The sequence below is a fragment of the Oryctolagus cuniculus genome, chromosome 2 (assembly GCF_964237555.1).
Source record: "Oryctolagus cuniculus chromosome 2, mOryCun1.1, whole genome shotgun sequence".
NCBI classification, from domain to species: domain Eukaryota; kingdom Metazoa; phylum Chordata; class Mammalia; order Lagomorpha; family Leporidae; genus Oryctolagus; species Oryctolagus cuniculus.
The window spans coordinates 117,709,680-117,726,057 of NC_091433.1; the positions used below are offsets into that span (position 1 = coordinate 117,709,680).

Sequence of the window (16,378 nt, forward strand, 5' to 3'; positions counted from 1 at the left end):
AATCGGTGAAATAAGAGAAAAATAAGAAAATTACTAGGTTAAGTCATGTTGTGTGATGTATTATTCCTTCCTCCTTCCCTCTAGCCACACTGATTGGCCAATAATTCTTTCTCAGTGAGGGAAACAGTATGCAAGAGTAGTAATTACTTCCTCTGGCGTTGTAGATTTTTTCCTCTCCTTACAGCCGGAGGAGAACGGTTCTCGCCAGTAGGTGGCAGCGCTGGCACCCGAACCAGGGCCGGGCTTGGGGACCAGTGATTGCCCCGGAATGAAACGGAGCCCTTTAGGAGAGAGTCAACTCCAGACAGCAAATCCCCACTCAAACTGAGAACACGAAAAAGCGATTTCACAAAAACACCTGCCCCCTAGAAGTTGCAGGAATCCAAGTTTGACACAAGTGGCTGTTGGTTCTTTACGCCAACTGGCTGACCGGCTCGGGCCTCTCCCCATTGCAGGCAGATCTGGGCCTCTGTCCCCCCAGCTGGTTGTCATGAACCTCCATCAGATTCTCAAAGTGGACAGGGACTTAAAGCACGGAAGAACCAGAGGCGAACGCTCCACCTGACGCCGCTCGGAAGCGAATGGCGCTTAGGTCTGGGTGTAAAGGGGAAGTGGTCAAGGGCTCTCAGGTGGGGGTGAGGAGAGGTGGGCGGGGTGCAACCAGTCGCTTTTATATCATTTTTCTTCCTCAAGGACCGAGGCTGTAAAAAAATCCCTTTCTCTCTCTCTCTCTCTCTCTCTCTCTGGGGTCTTGTAGCAAAGTGAGGGACTGCACTTTGCAAGCCTACTGTGTGTGCCAAAGTGGTGTCTTCCATAACCCCCCTTTAAGGGGGCGCAGAAACTGTTGCTTACAGACTAAACTTCCAGGTGAGTTCCTTTGTGTAAATGCATCTTCCTTGATAAATAGCCCTTCGTTTGCTTCTTTGGGCTATGTCACTCGTCACTCAAGGGCCACCCTGTGCTCAAACCCACAGCCTAAGCCCCAAGGCAGAAGCCAACAGGATTTTGGGTGGAGCTTAATGGACACTGCGGGAACTTCACTTTTCCCCTCTGGCTCACGAGCGGGAGGAACGCGGGTCCCAACTCCTGCAGCTGCCTCGCTGCGGGGCTGATCCGCGGCGAGGCGGGGTCGGGTCCCACGTGGCTGCTGCCGCCGGGCTCGCCCAGGCCCCTCCCGGAGGCCACGGCGCGAACTGCAGAGGCTGCGGGCGAGAGGCGTGGGGCGGCAGGCGAGCGCCTCCGGACTCTCGGCCGGGCGCGCCATGGTTGGCGCCGGGAGCGTGCAGCGCCCTGCGGCTGCGGGCTAGCCCGGCCCGGCGGCCCCCGCTACTTCGCCCATTCCCTCTGCCGCCCGGGACGCGGAGCCGTTGTCGGGAGGATGAATCCCCGGAGCTGGTTCCTGCTGCAGATCCTCTGCCTCCTGCCCACGGGCGCTGTCCCGCGGCGCGAGGCTCCCGCTTCTGCCAACTGCGAGCTCAAGCCCCAAGTAAGACGCGCGGCGCGCGCGGGCTCGGTGGCCTCCCCGCACGTCCTGGGGGTGGTTTCCTTTCCAACCCTGCCGAGCACCGCGCACTCGGACCCCGAACCAACTCCTGGGTTTGGGCTTCCACTCGCACGGCAGCGCCTCCTTGCTCGTGCGCCTCTCAGCGCCCTGGGGGCTCCCTTGCTCGCCGGAGCGCAAACCGCTCGCTGCAAGCGACTCGGTGCCCCGGGCGTCTGCCCTCCGCCGGACCAGCGACGTCAAGGAAGGGCCCCCAGGGGCTCGCAGGCCTGCTTTGCAAGCAGATCCACGAGGGCGGAGCCGGGCTGGACCTTGGGCACTTTGCTTTGGAAGTTTGCTCTGTCCTGTTTTCCCCAAGTGTTTAATTTCACCTGCTCTGAGCAAAATGTTAAAAGCATTCCGCACGCTGCACCTTTCTATATTGAATGCCTGAGTTAGGAGGGACTCTGCGCAGCTGAAACCATTTTCCTTGTTTTGCGGCTTTGGGAATCGAGGCTCAGAGAGGGAACCTGTGTGTCCCAGGTGGCGGCGCATTCGCAGGGACCGCCGCCGTTTGACAGGCGCGATCGCGGTCGCGCCCTCGGCTGGGCGTCGTGCGGCAGAGGGAGGCCCCGGGGACCTGTTCAGGTCCACCCAGTTCTACAGGAGCAGAAGCGGAGCGAAAACGCGGCAGGTTTCCTTCTCCTGATGGGTTTTCTCACACTCGGAATTGCCTGCCGTCTTCAGCTCCCTCTCTTCCTAGCGTGCGGAGGTTGAACTTGGCGCGTTTCGGTCGGTGGTTTCGAGCTCCCTGCGTCCCTGCTCTGCGGAGGCTGACCCCAGGCTCCTAGACGCCAGGTGCTAAGAGTTCAGGGTCCCGCCACCCTTCGGTGACACCTGCGTTGCTCCTGGCCATTGGTCATCTTGTTCATTATTCTAAGCATAGCGGAGGGCGGCCTAATGGAGCTATTCCCAGCTTCCAGGGCTGTCGGGAAGCCGCACTTGCGTTCCCTACGGCCCCGCGGGGTTCCTAGGCACACGTAGACACTTGCGGTGGGCGAAGACTCCTGGGCGGCGGGAGAGGGGAGTCCGGCCCACGCCGGGTCTCTGTGTGGGCACTCCCCGCTGTGTGCTCTTTACACTGGAGGCAGGAGCCCTACCTTCATATATTTGAAAGCAGAAGGTTTTTCACTTGGGCAGTCTATTTCCTTTTTAGTTATAGGACAACCGAGTCTTGATAAGGTCTCTGTTTCTCTCTCTGTTAAAGATATCATTATGTGAAAGAAACACACACACACACACACACACACACACACCCGCCGCCTTCAGTCTGCTAATTTACCCACCAAATGGCCAGCAAAAACCCGACCAAAGCCAGGATCTAGGAACTCCATCCGGGGCCATTAGCTGCCCTCTCCCAGGTGCATGAGCAGGGAGTTATATGGGAAGTAGATTGTTGGAACCAGCACTCGGCTATGGGATGTGGGCTATGCCCACCAGGCTAGCATGCCTGCTGCACTGTCTTCTGAATCTGCCTCGTGAGTCTTTTCCACCAGTTCTCCAATCTTTTGGTCTAGGACCCCTCTGTACTCTAAAATGTACTGAGGACCTCCTAGAGGTTTTATTTATGCGGGCTAGGGGAGGTATTAGTCAAATAGAAGCATACTCACACACTCATTCAATGACCCATCAGAGAATTTCATCATCATGTTTGTGCACCCTTGAGAAAATCCTGCGTTCTTGTGAGAGAATGAGGCTCAGGGTGGAAAGCATCTTATTAGGAAATAGTTTTGATCCTATAGACTTTTTTTGGAAGATTTTTTTATTTGAGAAGTAGAGTTACAGTGAGAGGGAGAGGCAGACAGAAAGGTTTTTCTTCGTATGGTTCACTCCCTAAATGGCTGCAAAGGCTGGAGTTGCGCCAATCCGAAGCCAGGAGCTTCTTCCAGGTCTTCCATGTGAGTGCAGGGGCCCAAGGACTTGGGCCATCTTCTACTGCCTTCCCAGGCCATAGCAGAGAGCTGGATTGGAAGAGAAGCAGCCGGGACTAGAATCCTGGCATCCATGTGGATGCTGGCGCCACAGGTGGAGGATTAACCTGCGCCACAGCCATGGCGAGAATCCTATGCACTTCTAAAAGGGTCTTGGAGACACTCCCAGATGTTCTCTTTGTGGGCAAACTCGGTCTTGTCCTCTGGAGTTGGGAAGGGCAGTCAGTGGCAGGGCTGTGTGATGGACACTGTGCTGCAGGGGGATGGTGGGTAGGTCCCTGGGGGCTGGGGTCTTGAGAGTACAGAGGGGCAGTCCTGGACTCCAGCCTCCACTCCAGTGCCAGCCCAGGTAGGATTGCCACCGTCTGCAGGCTTGAGAGCTGCTTTGGTGGTGTTCACAGGTTAATCATTAGAGAGGCCCCCTGAGCCCCAGCTGGCCCCAGACACTGCAGGGTTTGCCTGGAGCACCACCAGTCTTGAGTCGCTTCCTTATCGATGTTCAAACAGAACTCTGGAGTGTTCTTTGCTGTTCCTGCCTGCTGACTTTTACAATGGCTCTCTCTTCCCCCCATTTGCTCTCCTACTTCCACATGGTCTCGGCTCAGATGTCAGTGAGAGCCTTCCTGATTACTCAAGGTGATGTCAAAGCCCAGCCTCCTTCTATCTTCCCTGCTTTATTTTTCTCTGCAACACTTAACCGCCCTTTGCTGATTGATTTTGTTTATTGCTCCCAGTGGAATCCTCAGCGAGGTAGGAATTTGTGTGTGTTGTCTCTGCCTTCCCAGCACCTGGTCTCAACAGCTGCCCGATAAGTATTTGTTGGGTAAATGAAAGCCAGTTACCTTTGCTATTATCTGGCTGGTCTGCCAAGGGATAGTTTGGGGAAGTGCAGTTGTCACAGGTCGTAGGATGTGGAAATGTGGGGTCAGGGGCTTAGGAGAGAATGCAGGGCCCTTTATTCTGCTTCATTGTGTGGACCACACAGATGTGTGTTCACAACCTCAGCTTGGTGTACAGGTGAGCTGTTGTTTCTCCATCACTCATGGCCATGTTCTCTTTGGAGGACTCCTGGAGCAGCATTTAGAAGGGACATGTTAGTAGTGTTCAGATGGTTTCCTTTCAAGCTACAGTGCAATGTGGGTTTGTATCCTTATCTGCGTCTCTAGCTCTGTTTCTGTCTCTCTCTGTATCTCTCTATGGAGGCAATCAGTCCTAGCCCTGAGATATGGATACGAGGGAGACAGTGGCCCCTGCCCCTGTATAGTGAGTGTGCGGGGCTTGCCAGTGGGCAAAGGCCAGAGAAGAGCTCCCCGGGCAGAAGCCTTCGAGACTCTTCTTGAGCTGGTGCTCTGCTGAAGGCCTGCCTCCCAGGCAGCATCAGTAGCCTGCAGGAATGGTGACTGGCACACAGGATGGGAGGCGGGGGCCCCGCTTGCTCAGAACAGAGCTGCGTTTCTTGAAGAAACTCTACAAGGGAAGGTTCATCTCTGTAAGAAACACTTCCTGAGCTCCTATGTACGTGGCCGGTATCTCACCATTTGGGAACAGGAAGGGGAACAGGACACAGACCTTGGAGAAAAGCCCCGAATCGTGTTTAGCTGAAAGGGGAGGATGGGAGGAAAGGCCCTCCAGGATTTCGCCATGTCAGTGTGGCATTTATCTGGGCGGATCTTCTGGGATCTGAAGGGAACCTGGACAGAGCCTCCCTGGGCGTGGAGTCGGGTGTCCCACCTGAGACCAGTACACCAGTAGATACTAATGGAAAAAAAGATCTGATCGAATTGTGAGGCAAGTCTGTTGCATGTTAGGGTTGTTTAAAACCTGGGTCTTGGATGGACATATGGTGCAGTGGTTAATTTACCGCTTGAAACACCTGCCTCCCACATCGGAGGGCTTGGATATAAGTCCTGACTCCGCTCCGAACCTAGCGTCCCGCTGATGCACGTTCCAGAGGTGATGGCTCAAGTCCTTGGGCTTGTGCCACTCACATGGGAGACCTGGATTGAGTTCCTGGGCCCTAGTTCCTTGTTTGGCCCTGGCCCAGTCCTGGTTGTTGCGGGCATTTGGGAAGTGAACCAGCAGCTGGAGGACCTCGCTTTGTCTCTTTGCCTTTCAAATAATAGACACACACATGGATAAATAAAACCTGGGTCTCAGGAACTCCCTGCCTGGCTTAAAACTGTGGGTCCCCCATTTAGCCTTGACACCATGTGCATGTGTGTGTAGGGGGAGAATAAGCCTCTCAAGCCCTCCGTTTCTCCATCTAGGAAGAGCCAGTATTTTATTCAGTTGTGTATCCCCCCCACCCACAATCCCTGTCTTTTTTTTTTTTTTATTGGCTGGCACCGCGGCTCACTAGGCTAATCCTCCTCCTTGTGGCGCCGGCACACCGGGTTCTAGTCCCGGTCGGGGCACCGGATTCTGTCTCGGTTGCCCCTCTTCCAGGCCAGCTCTCTGCTGTGGCCAGGGAGTGCAGTGGAGGATGGCCCAAGTCCTTGGGCCCTGCACCCCATGGGAGACCAGGATAAGTACCTGGCTCCTGCCATCGGATCAGCACGGTGCCCTGGCCGCAGCGCACCGGCCGCGGCGGCCATTGGAGGGTGAACCAATGGCAAAGGAAGACCTTTCTCTCTGTATCTCTCTCTCACTGTCCACTCTGCCTGTCAAAAAAAAAAAAAAAGATTTATTTATTTATTTGAAAGAGTTACACAGAGAGAGAAGGAGAAGCAGAGAGAGAGAGAGAGGTCTTCCATCCGCTGGTTCACTCCACAATTGGCCGCAATGGCTGGAGCTGAGCTGAAGCCAGGAGCCAGGAGCTTTTTCTGGGTCTCCCACGTGGGTGCAGGGGCCCAAGAACTTGGGCCATCTTCCACTGTTTTCTCAGGCCATAGCAGAGAGCTGGACTGGAAGTGAGCAGCCGGGACTCGAACTGGCGCCCATATGAGATGCTGGCAATGCAGGTGGTGGCTTTACCCGCCACACCACAGCGCTGGCCCCTAATCCCTATCTTCTCTCCTGTTCTCTCTGGAATGGGCACAGAGGCAGGTGTCTGTCCCTCCCTGCCATGCCACCATAACTCCTTTTGTCTTGGTCCCCAGTGACATCCTTGCCCAGTCCAGAGGTGAGTCCTCAAGTCCCCGGCTTGGGCCACCAGCCACACTTAACCACTTGTGGACTTCCTCCTCCTCACGGTGCTCTCTCTGGCTGGCTTCCTGGGCAGCCGGCTTGCTGGCCGCTCCTCCTTGCCCTTGGCTGGCTGCTCTTTCCCCAACTTCCCAGGGTTGGAGGGCCTGACTGCTTTCCTCCTGCCACTCAGGGCCTTGGAGGTTGCATCAGATCCCATGGCTTGAATACCTGCAGTGTGACGATGCCCTCGTTTTTATCCCTGGCTAGGGCCTGTCCGAACTCCAGCCCCACACATCCCCCTCACAACTTGAAATCATCACCAGGTTGTCTGCTCTTGACATCTCAACCTGACATTTCTGAAAGTAGACTTCGGTGCAGTGTGTCGGGAGACAGCATGTGATGCTGGCATCCTGCATCCAAGTGCTGGTTTGAGTTCCGGTTGCTCTGCCTCCAATCCTTCTCTCTGTTGTTGAGCCTGGGAAAGCAGCAGAGGATGGCCTGGGTACATGGACCCCAGAAACCCACGTGGGAGACTAGGATGGAGTCCCTGGCTCAGACAACTGTTGCAGTCATTTGGGAAGTAAAGCAGCAATTGGAAGATCTCTGTCACTCTGCCTTGAAAGCAAATAATTTTTTTTTTTAACTTGTAGACTACGAGCAGGACCGGAGCACTTCTCATCAACCCCGTCACTACCACTCTGTTCTCTCACTCAGTATTTCAGCAACTCCTCACTGAGTGGCTTGCATCTGCTCTCGTCCCTTGGTAGGCTGTTCATCGCAGCCACCAGAGTGATCCTTGTAACACATTAAGTCAGCCATGGCACTCGTCCCTCAAACCCCTGAGCCAGCTCCCATCCCACTAAGCCTAAAAGCCCAAGTCCTTCCAGGCCATGTGTGGCCTGGCCTCAGTCACCTGTCTGGCCTTTGCCTCCTGCTTGTCTGGTTAGTCATCGACTTATGATCATGTTGGCTTCCTCACTGTTCTGTAACACATCAAGGCCCTTGTAGCCTCAGGGCCTTTGCACTCTGTTGGGAGGATGCTCTTCTTCATGGTTCGTCCTCACCTCCTTCACGGCAAGGCTTAGATGTTCTGATGGCCATTACTTTCCTGATCCCCTGTCTGAAATCACACCCTCAGCCTCTTGCCCCAGAAACTCTCTGCTCCTTTTTCTTCTTACATGTTCTCCACAGCAATTATCACTGATCCACCAAAGGCAGGGGCCCGTGCTATGTTTACTGCTATATTCCTGGTGCCTAGAATAGCGCCTGGAACACAGGCATAGCACACGTGATTGTGGGGCCACTGAATATGATGAAGGCAGTAGGACCATCCGCAGGAAATGCTTGGGTGGGGCAGGCACCAGTGAGCACTGTTAACAGCCAGCTGTTCAGCATCACTGCTGGGGTTACGTGACTCCATGCCAGAATGTGAGTGTCTTTAAAAACAAACATCTTGTAGGTTTTCCTGAAAATATGCACAATATTCTTCTTTCTAGACATATATTAATTGAAAAGGCCTCAATCAAGTAAGTAATAAAATGAAAATAGGTGCATATAGAATAGATTTTGTTTCCAAAAGAAAGTACAGATGTACTTTTTTTTTAAGGGCGAGAGTTTATTAGGGGAAACCCGACAGACTGGAGGGAAGGGGTGAAGAAGGAAAAGAGGGAGGAGGAGAGCGTAGGAGAGATTGAGAGAGCCAGATGTTTAGGAATTGGTTCTCTTAAACCTTTGCTGGGCGGTGGGCAAGGAAGTAGGAGCAGGGAATCCCATTAGGGTGGGGGTGGAGCTGACACCAGTGGTTGGGCCGTGGGGTCACCTGGCTTCCAGGCATGCGGTGGGGGCTAGAGCCTAGGATGGTGTCTGGGGTGTAGATTGTGCCATAGGTAAGACTGTGCCATTTTACTAACATTCCTCCCTTTTGTTTTTATAAAGCAAGAGTTGTATGGGATTACATTAGCCCCCAAAGTCCAGGGAGGGTAGAGGGACGATGATCTGTCTTTAGAGCTACTTCCTGCTGACATGGGGCGATGTCTCAAGCCGCTGTCTCCCGGGTGGGGCGCTGATTATATCCCTGTAGCAGCACTTGGTTAACTGCCTGGTTGGTGAGGGCCTTGGTTCATTCCATCATCACCTCCTGTAAACACTCAGAATGTGGAAGGCCGGTGTGTGGATGGAGAGCCACGAAGCGTTCGGTGATGTGGAAGGAGTTCTGAGGGTGTCTTTTGTGACTGGCAGAAATCCAGGACCCCAAGGTAGCCCAGAGATCCCTGAAGGGAGAGCAGAGTCACTGGGGGAGCCTGGATCTGGGTCATGGCACCAATGTAAGGCCACCCCAAAACACACCACGCAGCGGAGTAAGGGAAAGGGTTTACTGGGGGGAAACCCAACAGACTGGAGGGAAGGGGCGAAGGAGGAAAGAGGGAGAAGGAGAGCGTAAGAGATTGAGAGGCTCGGCCTCTTTGACAGCTCTTTCCTGGAAAATGAATAAGGTCGAACTAAAATTATGAACTAAAATTATGCTTTGAAGGCAGCCTTTAGCAAACGAGTTGGATTTGTGGGTAATAATTGTTTTGTTACCCATTTTAAATGAAGCTGTAGCTGTTGATCTCAGTTTTTTATTAGGGTCTATTCAACCAGTGTTTTCTGCCAGATTTAATTCTAACTATGAGACATTGGATCTTTCGTTTTTTTTTTTTTTTTTTTTTTGACAGGCAGAGTGGACAGTGAGAGAGAGAGACAGAGAGAAAGGTCTTCCTTTGCCGCTGGTTCACCCTCCAATGGCCGCCGCTGCAGCCGGCGCACCGCGCTGATCCTGGCAGGAGCCAGGAGCCAGGTGCTTTTTCTGGTCTCCCATGGGGTGCAGGGCCCAAGCACCTGGGCCATCCTCCACTGCACTCCCTGGCCATAGCAGAGAGCTGGCCTGGAAGAGGGGCAACCGGGACAGAATCTGGCGCCCCAACCGGGACTAGAACCCGGTGTGCCGGCGCCGCAAGGTGGAGGATTAGCCTATTGAGCCACGGCGCCGGCTGGATCTTTCGTTTTTAAAAATTTGACAAGGAGAGGGAGAGAAGGGGAGGGGGATAGAAGGGTAGAGGGGGAGAGGAGAGAGAGAGAGAGGGAGGGGGGAGAGGGAGGGAGGGGGGAGAGGGAGAGAAACTTACATCTGGATCACTCTCTAGATGCCCACAATGGCAGGGGCTAGGTAGGAGTGGAAGCTGGCACTCAGTGTAGATTTTCCAGTTGGTGACAAGAAACAAGTTACTTGAGCCTTCATGGCTGCCTCCCAGGGTTTGCATTAGAAGGAACTGGAGTCAGAGCTGGAGCTGGGAGTCCAGCTCATGCATTCTGATGTGGGCCATGGGCATCACACTGGTGTCTTAATTGCTAGGCTAAACACCTGCTCTGAGACATTTGCGTTCTTAATTCTCCTTGGCAGCCATTTCTTGGTAGACGTATAGTTTCCATTTGGCTTTTTGAAGTATTTAAAGAGTCCGAAGGGCCTAGTCCTTTAGAAAATGCCTGGGGGCTGGAGATGACTCATCTCTACCTGCTATGCCACAGGGCTGGCCCGCTGATTCATCCCTTCATGCTTCAACAACCGAGAGCTGCACAAAATTAAATCATTCTATTGTTTATTTAACAGTTACCCAATTTGTTATCATAACCTTAAGCTGGGGTTGTTAGCTGACTTTTACAGATGAGGAGACAAAGGTGCAGAGGAGTGAAGTAGCTGACACAGGAGCAGAGTTTAGGCTCATTTTGCCCAATCAGTGTGTTCTTGAAAGTGGGCTAGGTCAGCAGAACTGTAATCTAAATGCGATAAGAAGCAAGATTGCAGGCTGGGGGCTAGTTATGTGTAGTCCCTTTGGTATGCACAAATTTTAAGAAAATGGAGATCACATTTGGACAATTTTATTTAAAGCCAGAATTTTTAGTGAAAAAAGGTTCTAGAGCTCCAGGCTTCTGTTTCTAAGTGGCCAGCCCTGGCATGAGCTGCTGTTTATTGCTTTTTAAAGAATTTCTTTTCATTTAAAAGGCGGAGACAGACCTTGCATTTGCTGATTGCCTCTGTCTATAGCTGCCTGGGCTGAGCCTCATTGAAGCCAAGAGCCTGGGACTGAATTTGGGTCTCTCACACAGGTGGTGGGGACACAAGTGCTTGAGCCATCATCTGCATTAGCAGGAACCTGGATTGGAAGCCGAGGAGCTGGGCCTTGAACGTAGGCACTCCATTGTGCGATGAAGGTATCCCAAGCAGCATCTTGATCCTTGTGTACAACATTGGCCTCTGGCCTGGGCTACTGTGTTTTTTTTTTTTCCTTTAAATATTTTATTTATTTGAAAGGCAGAGTTGCAGAGGGAGAAAGAATGAAAGCGAGCAAGCGAGAGAGATCAGGATATCTCTTCCATCTGCTGGTTCACTCCCAAAATGACCGCAACAGCCAGGGGTGGGCCAGGCTGGAGCCGGGAGCTTTATCCAGGTCCCCCATGTAGGTGCAGGGGCCCAAGCACTTGGGCCGTCCTCTGCTGCTTTCCCAGGCACATCAACGGGGAGCTGGGTTGGAGGTGAAGCAGCTGGGATGCCAGCATTGTAGGCAGTGGCTTAACCTGCTACACCACAGCCCCAGCCCCGGTGGCCTTGGCTTCTTAGCCAGGATCCCTTGTGGAGGACTGTAGGCCTGTGTGCTGCTGCTCTCCCCCCACTGAGACTTCCTCTGCAGCCCACATGGTGACTGACCGCTTCTGTTGGCGTCTGAGCGTGTTGTCATGGCCAAGTGGTGTTTCTGTCGCAGATGGCCAGGGGTGGGGGACAGCTTCAGCTCCATCCTCATCTGTCTGTTTTGCAGTTCTGGGTAATGTTTCATTTGAAAATGGATTTTATTTTCATGGCCGGCGCCGTGGCTCAATAGGTTAATCCTCTGCCCGTGGTGCCGTTACCCCGGGTTCTAGTCCCGGTCGGGGCACCGGATTCTGTCCCAGTTGCTCCTCTTCCAGGCCAGCTCTCTGCTGTGGCCTGGGAGAGCAGTGGAGGATGGCCCAAGTGTTTGGGCCCTGCACCCGCATGGGAGACCAGGAGAAGCACCTGGCTCCTGGCTTCGGATCAGTGCAGTGCGCCGGCGGCAGCGGCCATTGGAGGGTGAACCAATGGCAAAGGAAGACCTTTCTCTCTGTCTCTCTCTCACTGTCCACTCTGCTTGTCAAAAAATAAATAAAAAATAAAAAAAGACAAAGAAAATGGATTTTCATGTTTCTGGGTTGCTTGATAGTAGTTCACCCCACATGTGTGTATGACCGTTACAATTGAACTCCTTGGGGGCTGTCCTGTGCACTTCTTTATACAATGCCTCTGAGTAAGTGGACACTTCATGAATGTCTGCTGTTGAGACTGAGACACAAGAACGAAAGGGCCTCAGACAAAGAGCACCGCTCTGAATCCCACCTAGACCTCTGCTGTTGAACCAAAAGTATAGTGAAAATGTAATGCAGTAGGACAATCCATGTCCTAAAGGGACAGAGCAAGCTATGAAATTGGGGCTCATGGGGCTGTGGTTCCAGCCTTGGTTGCACATTGGGTTCACCATGGGAGCTTAAAAAGTATCACCGTGGAATCCCACCCCCAGAGACCCAGAGTGATTGGTCTGGAGTGGGGTCCAGGGGTTGGACTTCTACAAACTTTGTCAGTGATTTTAGCTGGTGGTGGCGCTGACAGCTTCTGCCCTTGGGAGCCCTGGATTTGAGAGCTGAGGAAGCCAGGGTGTGTGGGAGAGAACGGCGGGCTCTTCAGGTGTCTCTCACCATGTGTGTCCTCGGAGCCCAGTTCGTAGGGCAGGCCTAGGGTAGACCCAGACCTGGTGATTGCTTTCTCTCTAGAATCAGCATTTTGATGGAAAAGGGGTAAAAGGATGCTGAATGTCAGACTGTATCAAAGACTCCTGCTCCTGGCAGGTGAATTTACCTGGGCTCAAAAGTCTTAATCTGGGGCAGGCATTTGACCTAAGCTTAAGATGCCTGTACCCCGTATCAGAGTACCTGGGTTTGACTCCTGACTGTGGCTCCTGATTCCAGCATCCTGCTAATGCAGCCCAGGGAGGTGACAGGTGATGGCTCAAGTAGTTGAGTCCCTGCTGCCCATGCGAGAGACTTGGGTTGAGTTCTTGGCTGGAGCCCTGGGCCCAGCCCCAGCTGTTGTAGATGTTTGGGGGGAATGAATCAACATGTGAGAGCTGAGTCTGTCTGTCTGCCTGCTGAGTAAGAAAATGAAAAAAAGTCCAAATCCTACTTTGATCGTTTTTCTCCGGTAATCCACCTTCTCTCTCTGATGCACTTTTCTCCTTTCTGGTTCTTGGTATCTGCACGCCTTCCCGCCTCCCAGTTGCCCCTGCACCCTCATACCTTGATGTCATCTTTTTTCTTTTTAGCAAAGCGATTTGAATTCCTTCTTATGGACCATAAAGCGAGACCCGCCGTCCTACTTCTTTGGCACGATCCACGTCCCGTACACCCGGGTCTGGGACTTCATCCCTGACAACTCCAAGGAGGCGTTCCAGCACAGCAGCATTGTCTACTTCGAGTTGGACCTCACAGACCCCTACACCATCTCGGCCCTCACCAGCTGCCAGATGCTGCCGCAGGGCGAGAACCTCCAGGACGTGCTCCCCAGGGACATATACTGCCGCCTCAAGCGCCACCTGGAGTACGTCAAGCTCATGATGCCCTCCTGGATGACCCCGGACCAGCGGGGCAAGGGGCTGTATGCCGACTACCTCTTCAATGCCATCGCGGGCAACTGGGAGCGCAAGAGGCCCATCTGGGTGATGCTCATGGTCAACTCCCTGACCGAAGTGGACATCAAGTCCCGCGGGGTGCCCGTCTTAGACCTGTTCCTTGCCCAGGAGGCCGAGCGGCTGAGGAAACAGACTGGGGCCGTGGAAAAGGTGGAGGAGCAGTGCCATCCATTGAACGGCCTGAACTTTTCCCAGGTGAGACTAATCGCACCAAGGACTTGGAGACATTCAGCTCGTGTTGCTGGATCCATTGAGTTCCAGCAAATTCTGCTTCTGGGCCAGAGGCACAGCTTATCTGGAAATTGTTCTTGCTCAGGAAGGCTGTTTGATTTGTCTGTTACCGCTTAGTATTGCTAAGACAGAAAACTTGTCTGTCCATCCTCCCTCCCTCCCTCCCTTCCTTCCTTCCCATTCCAACAAATATCGCCTGCTTTTGTAATGCATCTGAATTCAGCCCATTCATTAAGGAGCTTCTTTAAAAGGCTGTGGGTATGTTGGGTCCAACTTGGTTGTTGCAGGGCTGACCTGGTTTGAAAGTGGTACTGGCCATGGCTGTTTCTAGGAACTGCAGTCCAGTTGGGGTCATTGTTGAACCTCCTCAGGATGCTGCTGCACTGGACAATTCCTTCCTTTCTTTTCTTCTTCTTTTTTTTAGTAGGTGAATTTTTAAAGACTTATTTACTTGAAAGGCAGAGTTACAGAGAGGCAGAGAGAGAGAGAGAGGTCTTCCATCTGCTGGTTTGCTCCCCAAATGGCTGGAGCTGGGTCGATCCAAAGCAGGAGCTTTCTCTGGGTCTCCCACGAGAGTGCAGGGGCCCAAGGAGTTGGGCCATCTCTGCTGCTTTCCCAGGCCACAGCAGAGAGCTGGATCAGAAGTGGAGCAGCTGGGACTTGAACTGGCACTCGTATGGGATGCCAGCACTCTTCCTCCCGTGGTTTATAGATTCTATCTCGGGACCACTGGAATTTCGGCTGCTATTCTCCAGTTCTTCACTTCTCATAGGAAAAGCAATACTTCATTAAAGTGCCATCATCTAATCATCTTGATGGAAGCTGTGCTTGTTCTAAAGTGTATCAGATACCTTTGGGGGCCAATAGGAGTTCTGCAATATGAAATAAGTTTCTTATTTTGTAAAAATTGTCCATGGGTGGCCTTGGGAAGTCAATCTGCAGAAGTTGGGGTTCATTTCCTGTTAACCAACTATCTCAGGCTTGGAAGATCTTGAAATGTTATTTAAAGGGCATAAGGACATCCAACATCCTTAAAATTATGTGCCTGAATGGATAATGAAATCTTTAGGGATTTCATTGGTATAACTAATGCTGGTGTTACTAATGTTAATCATACTCTGATGCTAGAATATGCTTAGCACATTGAGACTTGTATAGAGAAGATGAAAGATCACTAATTTTGTTGATCTCCTGGGGGAAGTTTCTTGTGTTATGGGAGCCCAAACAGCCGATATTCTTACTTTTTTATTGTCTGCATTTAACCCAATGTTTTGATAAAGAAAGGTGCTTTGAGGCTCATTGATTTTTTTTTTGACCTCATAAGTTTGAAATTTGTGAACATTCGTGAGCTGAAACCTTTCATATTTCCAATTAGAGAGAAAAAGGCTTAGAATAAAATATTAGTTCGAGCAAGCTAATGTTCTTTTGAAGCTTCCTTTGAAGAAAAGTGTTGCACTGGGTCTTGATGCATTTAAGACACTGCAGAGCACTACGGTTACAGAGTGTCATGTTGAGTTCGTGACATTCTTATGGCTCATGTTTAGATGGATGAACTAAATTCCTTACAGATCTTGATGCTAAGCTAGTGGGGCTAGTATTGTTTAAACTTAGGAAAACTTTAAATGGCTATTCCTGAGACTTCAGAGGAAAAAAAAATTTTTTTTTTTTTTTTTGACAGGCAGAGTGGACAGTGAGAGAGAGAGAGACAGAGAGAAAGGTCTTCCTTTGCCGTTGGTTCACCCTCCAATGGCCGCCGCGGCCGGCGCACCGTGCTGATCCGATGGCAGGAGCCAGGAGCCAGGTGCTTTTCCTGGTCTCCCATGGGGTGCAGGGCCCAAGCACCTGGGCCATCCTCCACTGCACTCCCTGGCCACAGCAGAGGGCTGGCCTGGAAGAGGGGCAACCGGGACAGAATCCGGTGCCCCAACCGGGACTAGAACCCGGTGTGCCGGCGCCGCTAGGCGGAGGATTAGCCTAGTGAGCCGCAGCGCCGGCCGGAAAAAATTTTTTAAAGATTTATTTATTTGAAAGAGTTACACACACACACACACACACACACAGAGAGACAGGGGGGGAAGGAGTGAGGGAGGGAGGGAGCTATTCCATCTGATGGTTCACTCCCCAGTTGGCCACAATGACCAGAGCTGCGACAATCTGAAGCCAGGAGCCAGGAGCTTCTTCCAGGTGTCTCATGTGGGTGCAGAGACTCAAGGACTTGGGCCATCTTCTACTGTTTTCCCAGGCCAGCAGAGAGCTGGATTGGAAGTGGAACAGCTGGCTCTCAAACTGGTGCCCATATGGGATGCTGGCGCTTTAGGCCAGGGTGTTAACCTGCTGCTCCACAGCGCCAGCCCCAGAAAATTTTTTAAAAAAAATGTATTTAAGAGGGAAGTTGGGGTGGGGGAGACAGACAGAATGTGATGCACTCCCATCTACTGGTTCACTCCGCAGGTGCCTGCAGAGTCCAGGCCTGTGCTAGGCTGAAGGTAGAAGCTGGGAACTCCATTCAGGTCTCCCATGTGGGTGGCAGGGACCCAATTACTTGAGCCATCACTGCTGCCTCCCAGGGTCTACATTAGCAGGAAACTGGAACTTTAACTCAGGCACTCCACTGTGGCATCTTAACTAGTAGGTTAAATGGCCTGCACCATGAGGCTCTTTTGAAAAAGTGACTTCTCCATGTTTAATTTCTAGAAATAAGCAATAAACTCCTTACGACCCAAGTAGATAGCTCAGTGGCTTCCAACACATGCATATTCCCA

The 16,378-nt window shown here is 52.2% G+C and overlaps 1 protein-coding gene across 11 annotated transcripts in view; it reads left to right on the top strand.

Annotated features, from left to right (window-relative positions):
• Positions 1 to 16,378, top strand: part of TRABD2A (TraB domain containing 2A) — a 161,070-nt gene that overhangs the window by 75,230 nt on the left and 69,462 nt on the right. For 7 of the 11 annotated variants that reach the window (XR_011386507.1, XM_008254183.4, XM_002709681.5 and 4 more), the window contains exons 1-2: positions 684 to 1,486; positions 13,020 to 13,580. Coding sequence is in view for 10 of the 11 variants with exons in the window: in XM_008254183.4 (XP_008252405.2) it covers positions 1,379 to 1,486; positions 13,020 to 13,580 (669 nt within the window). In the remaining variant the exon portion in view is untranslated. Of the gene's footprint in view, positions 1 to 683; positions 1,487 to 10,745; positions 10,846 to 13,019; positions 13,581 to 16,378 lie in introns of those variants that run through there. The other 4 variants (XM_051842700.2, XM_051842701.2, XM_070068854.1 and 1 more) reach the window with 2 other exon arrangements.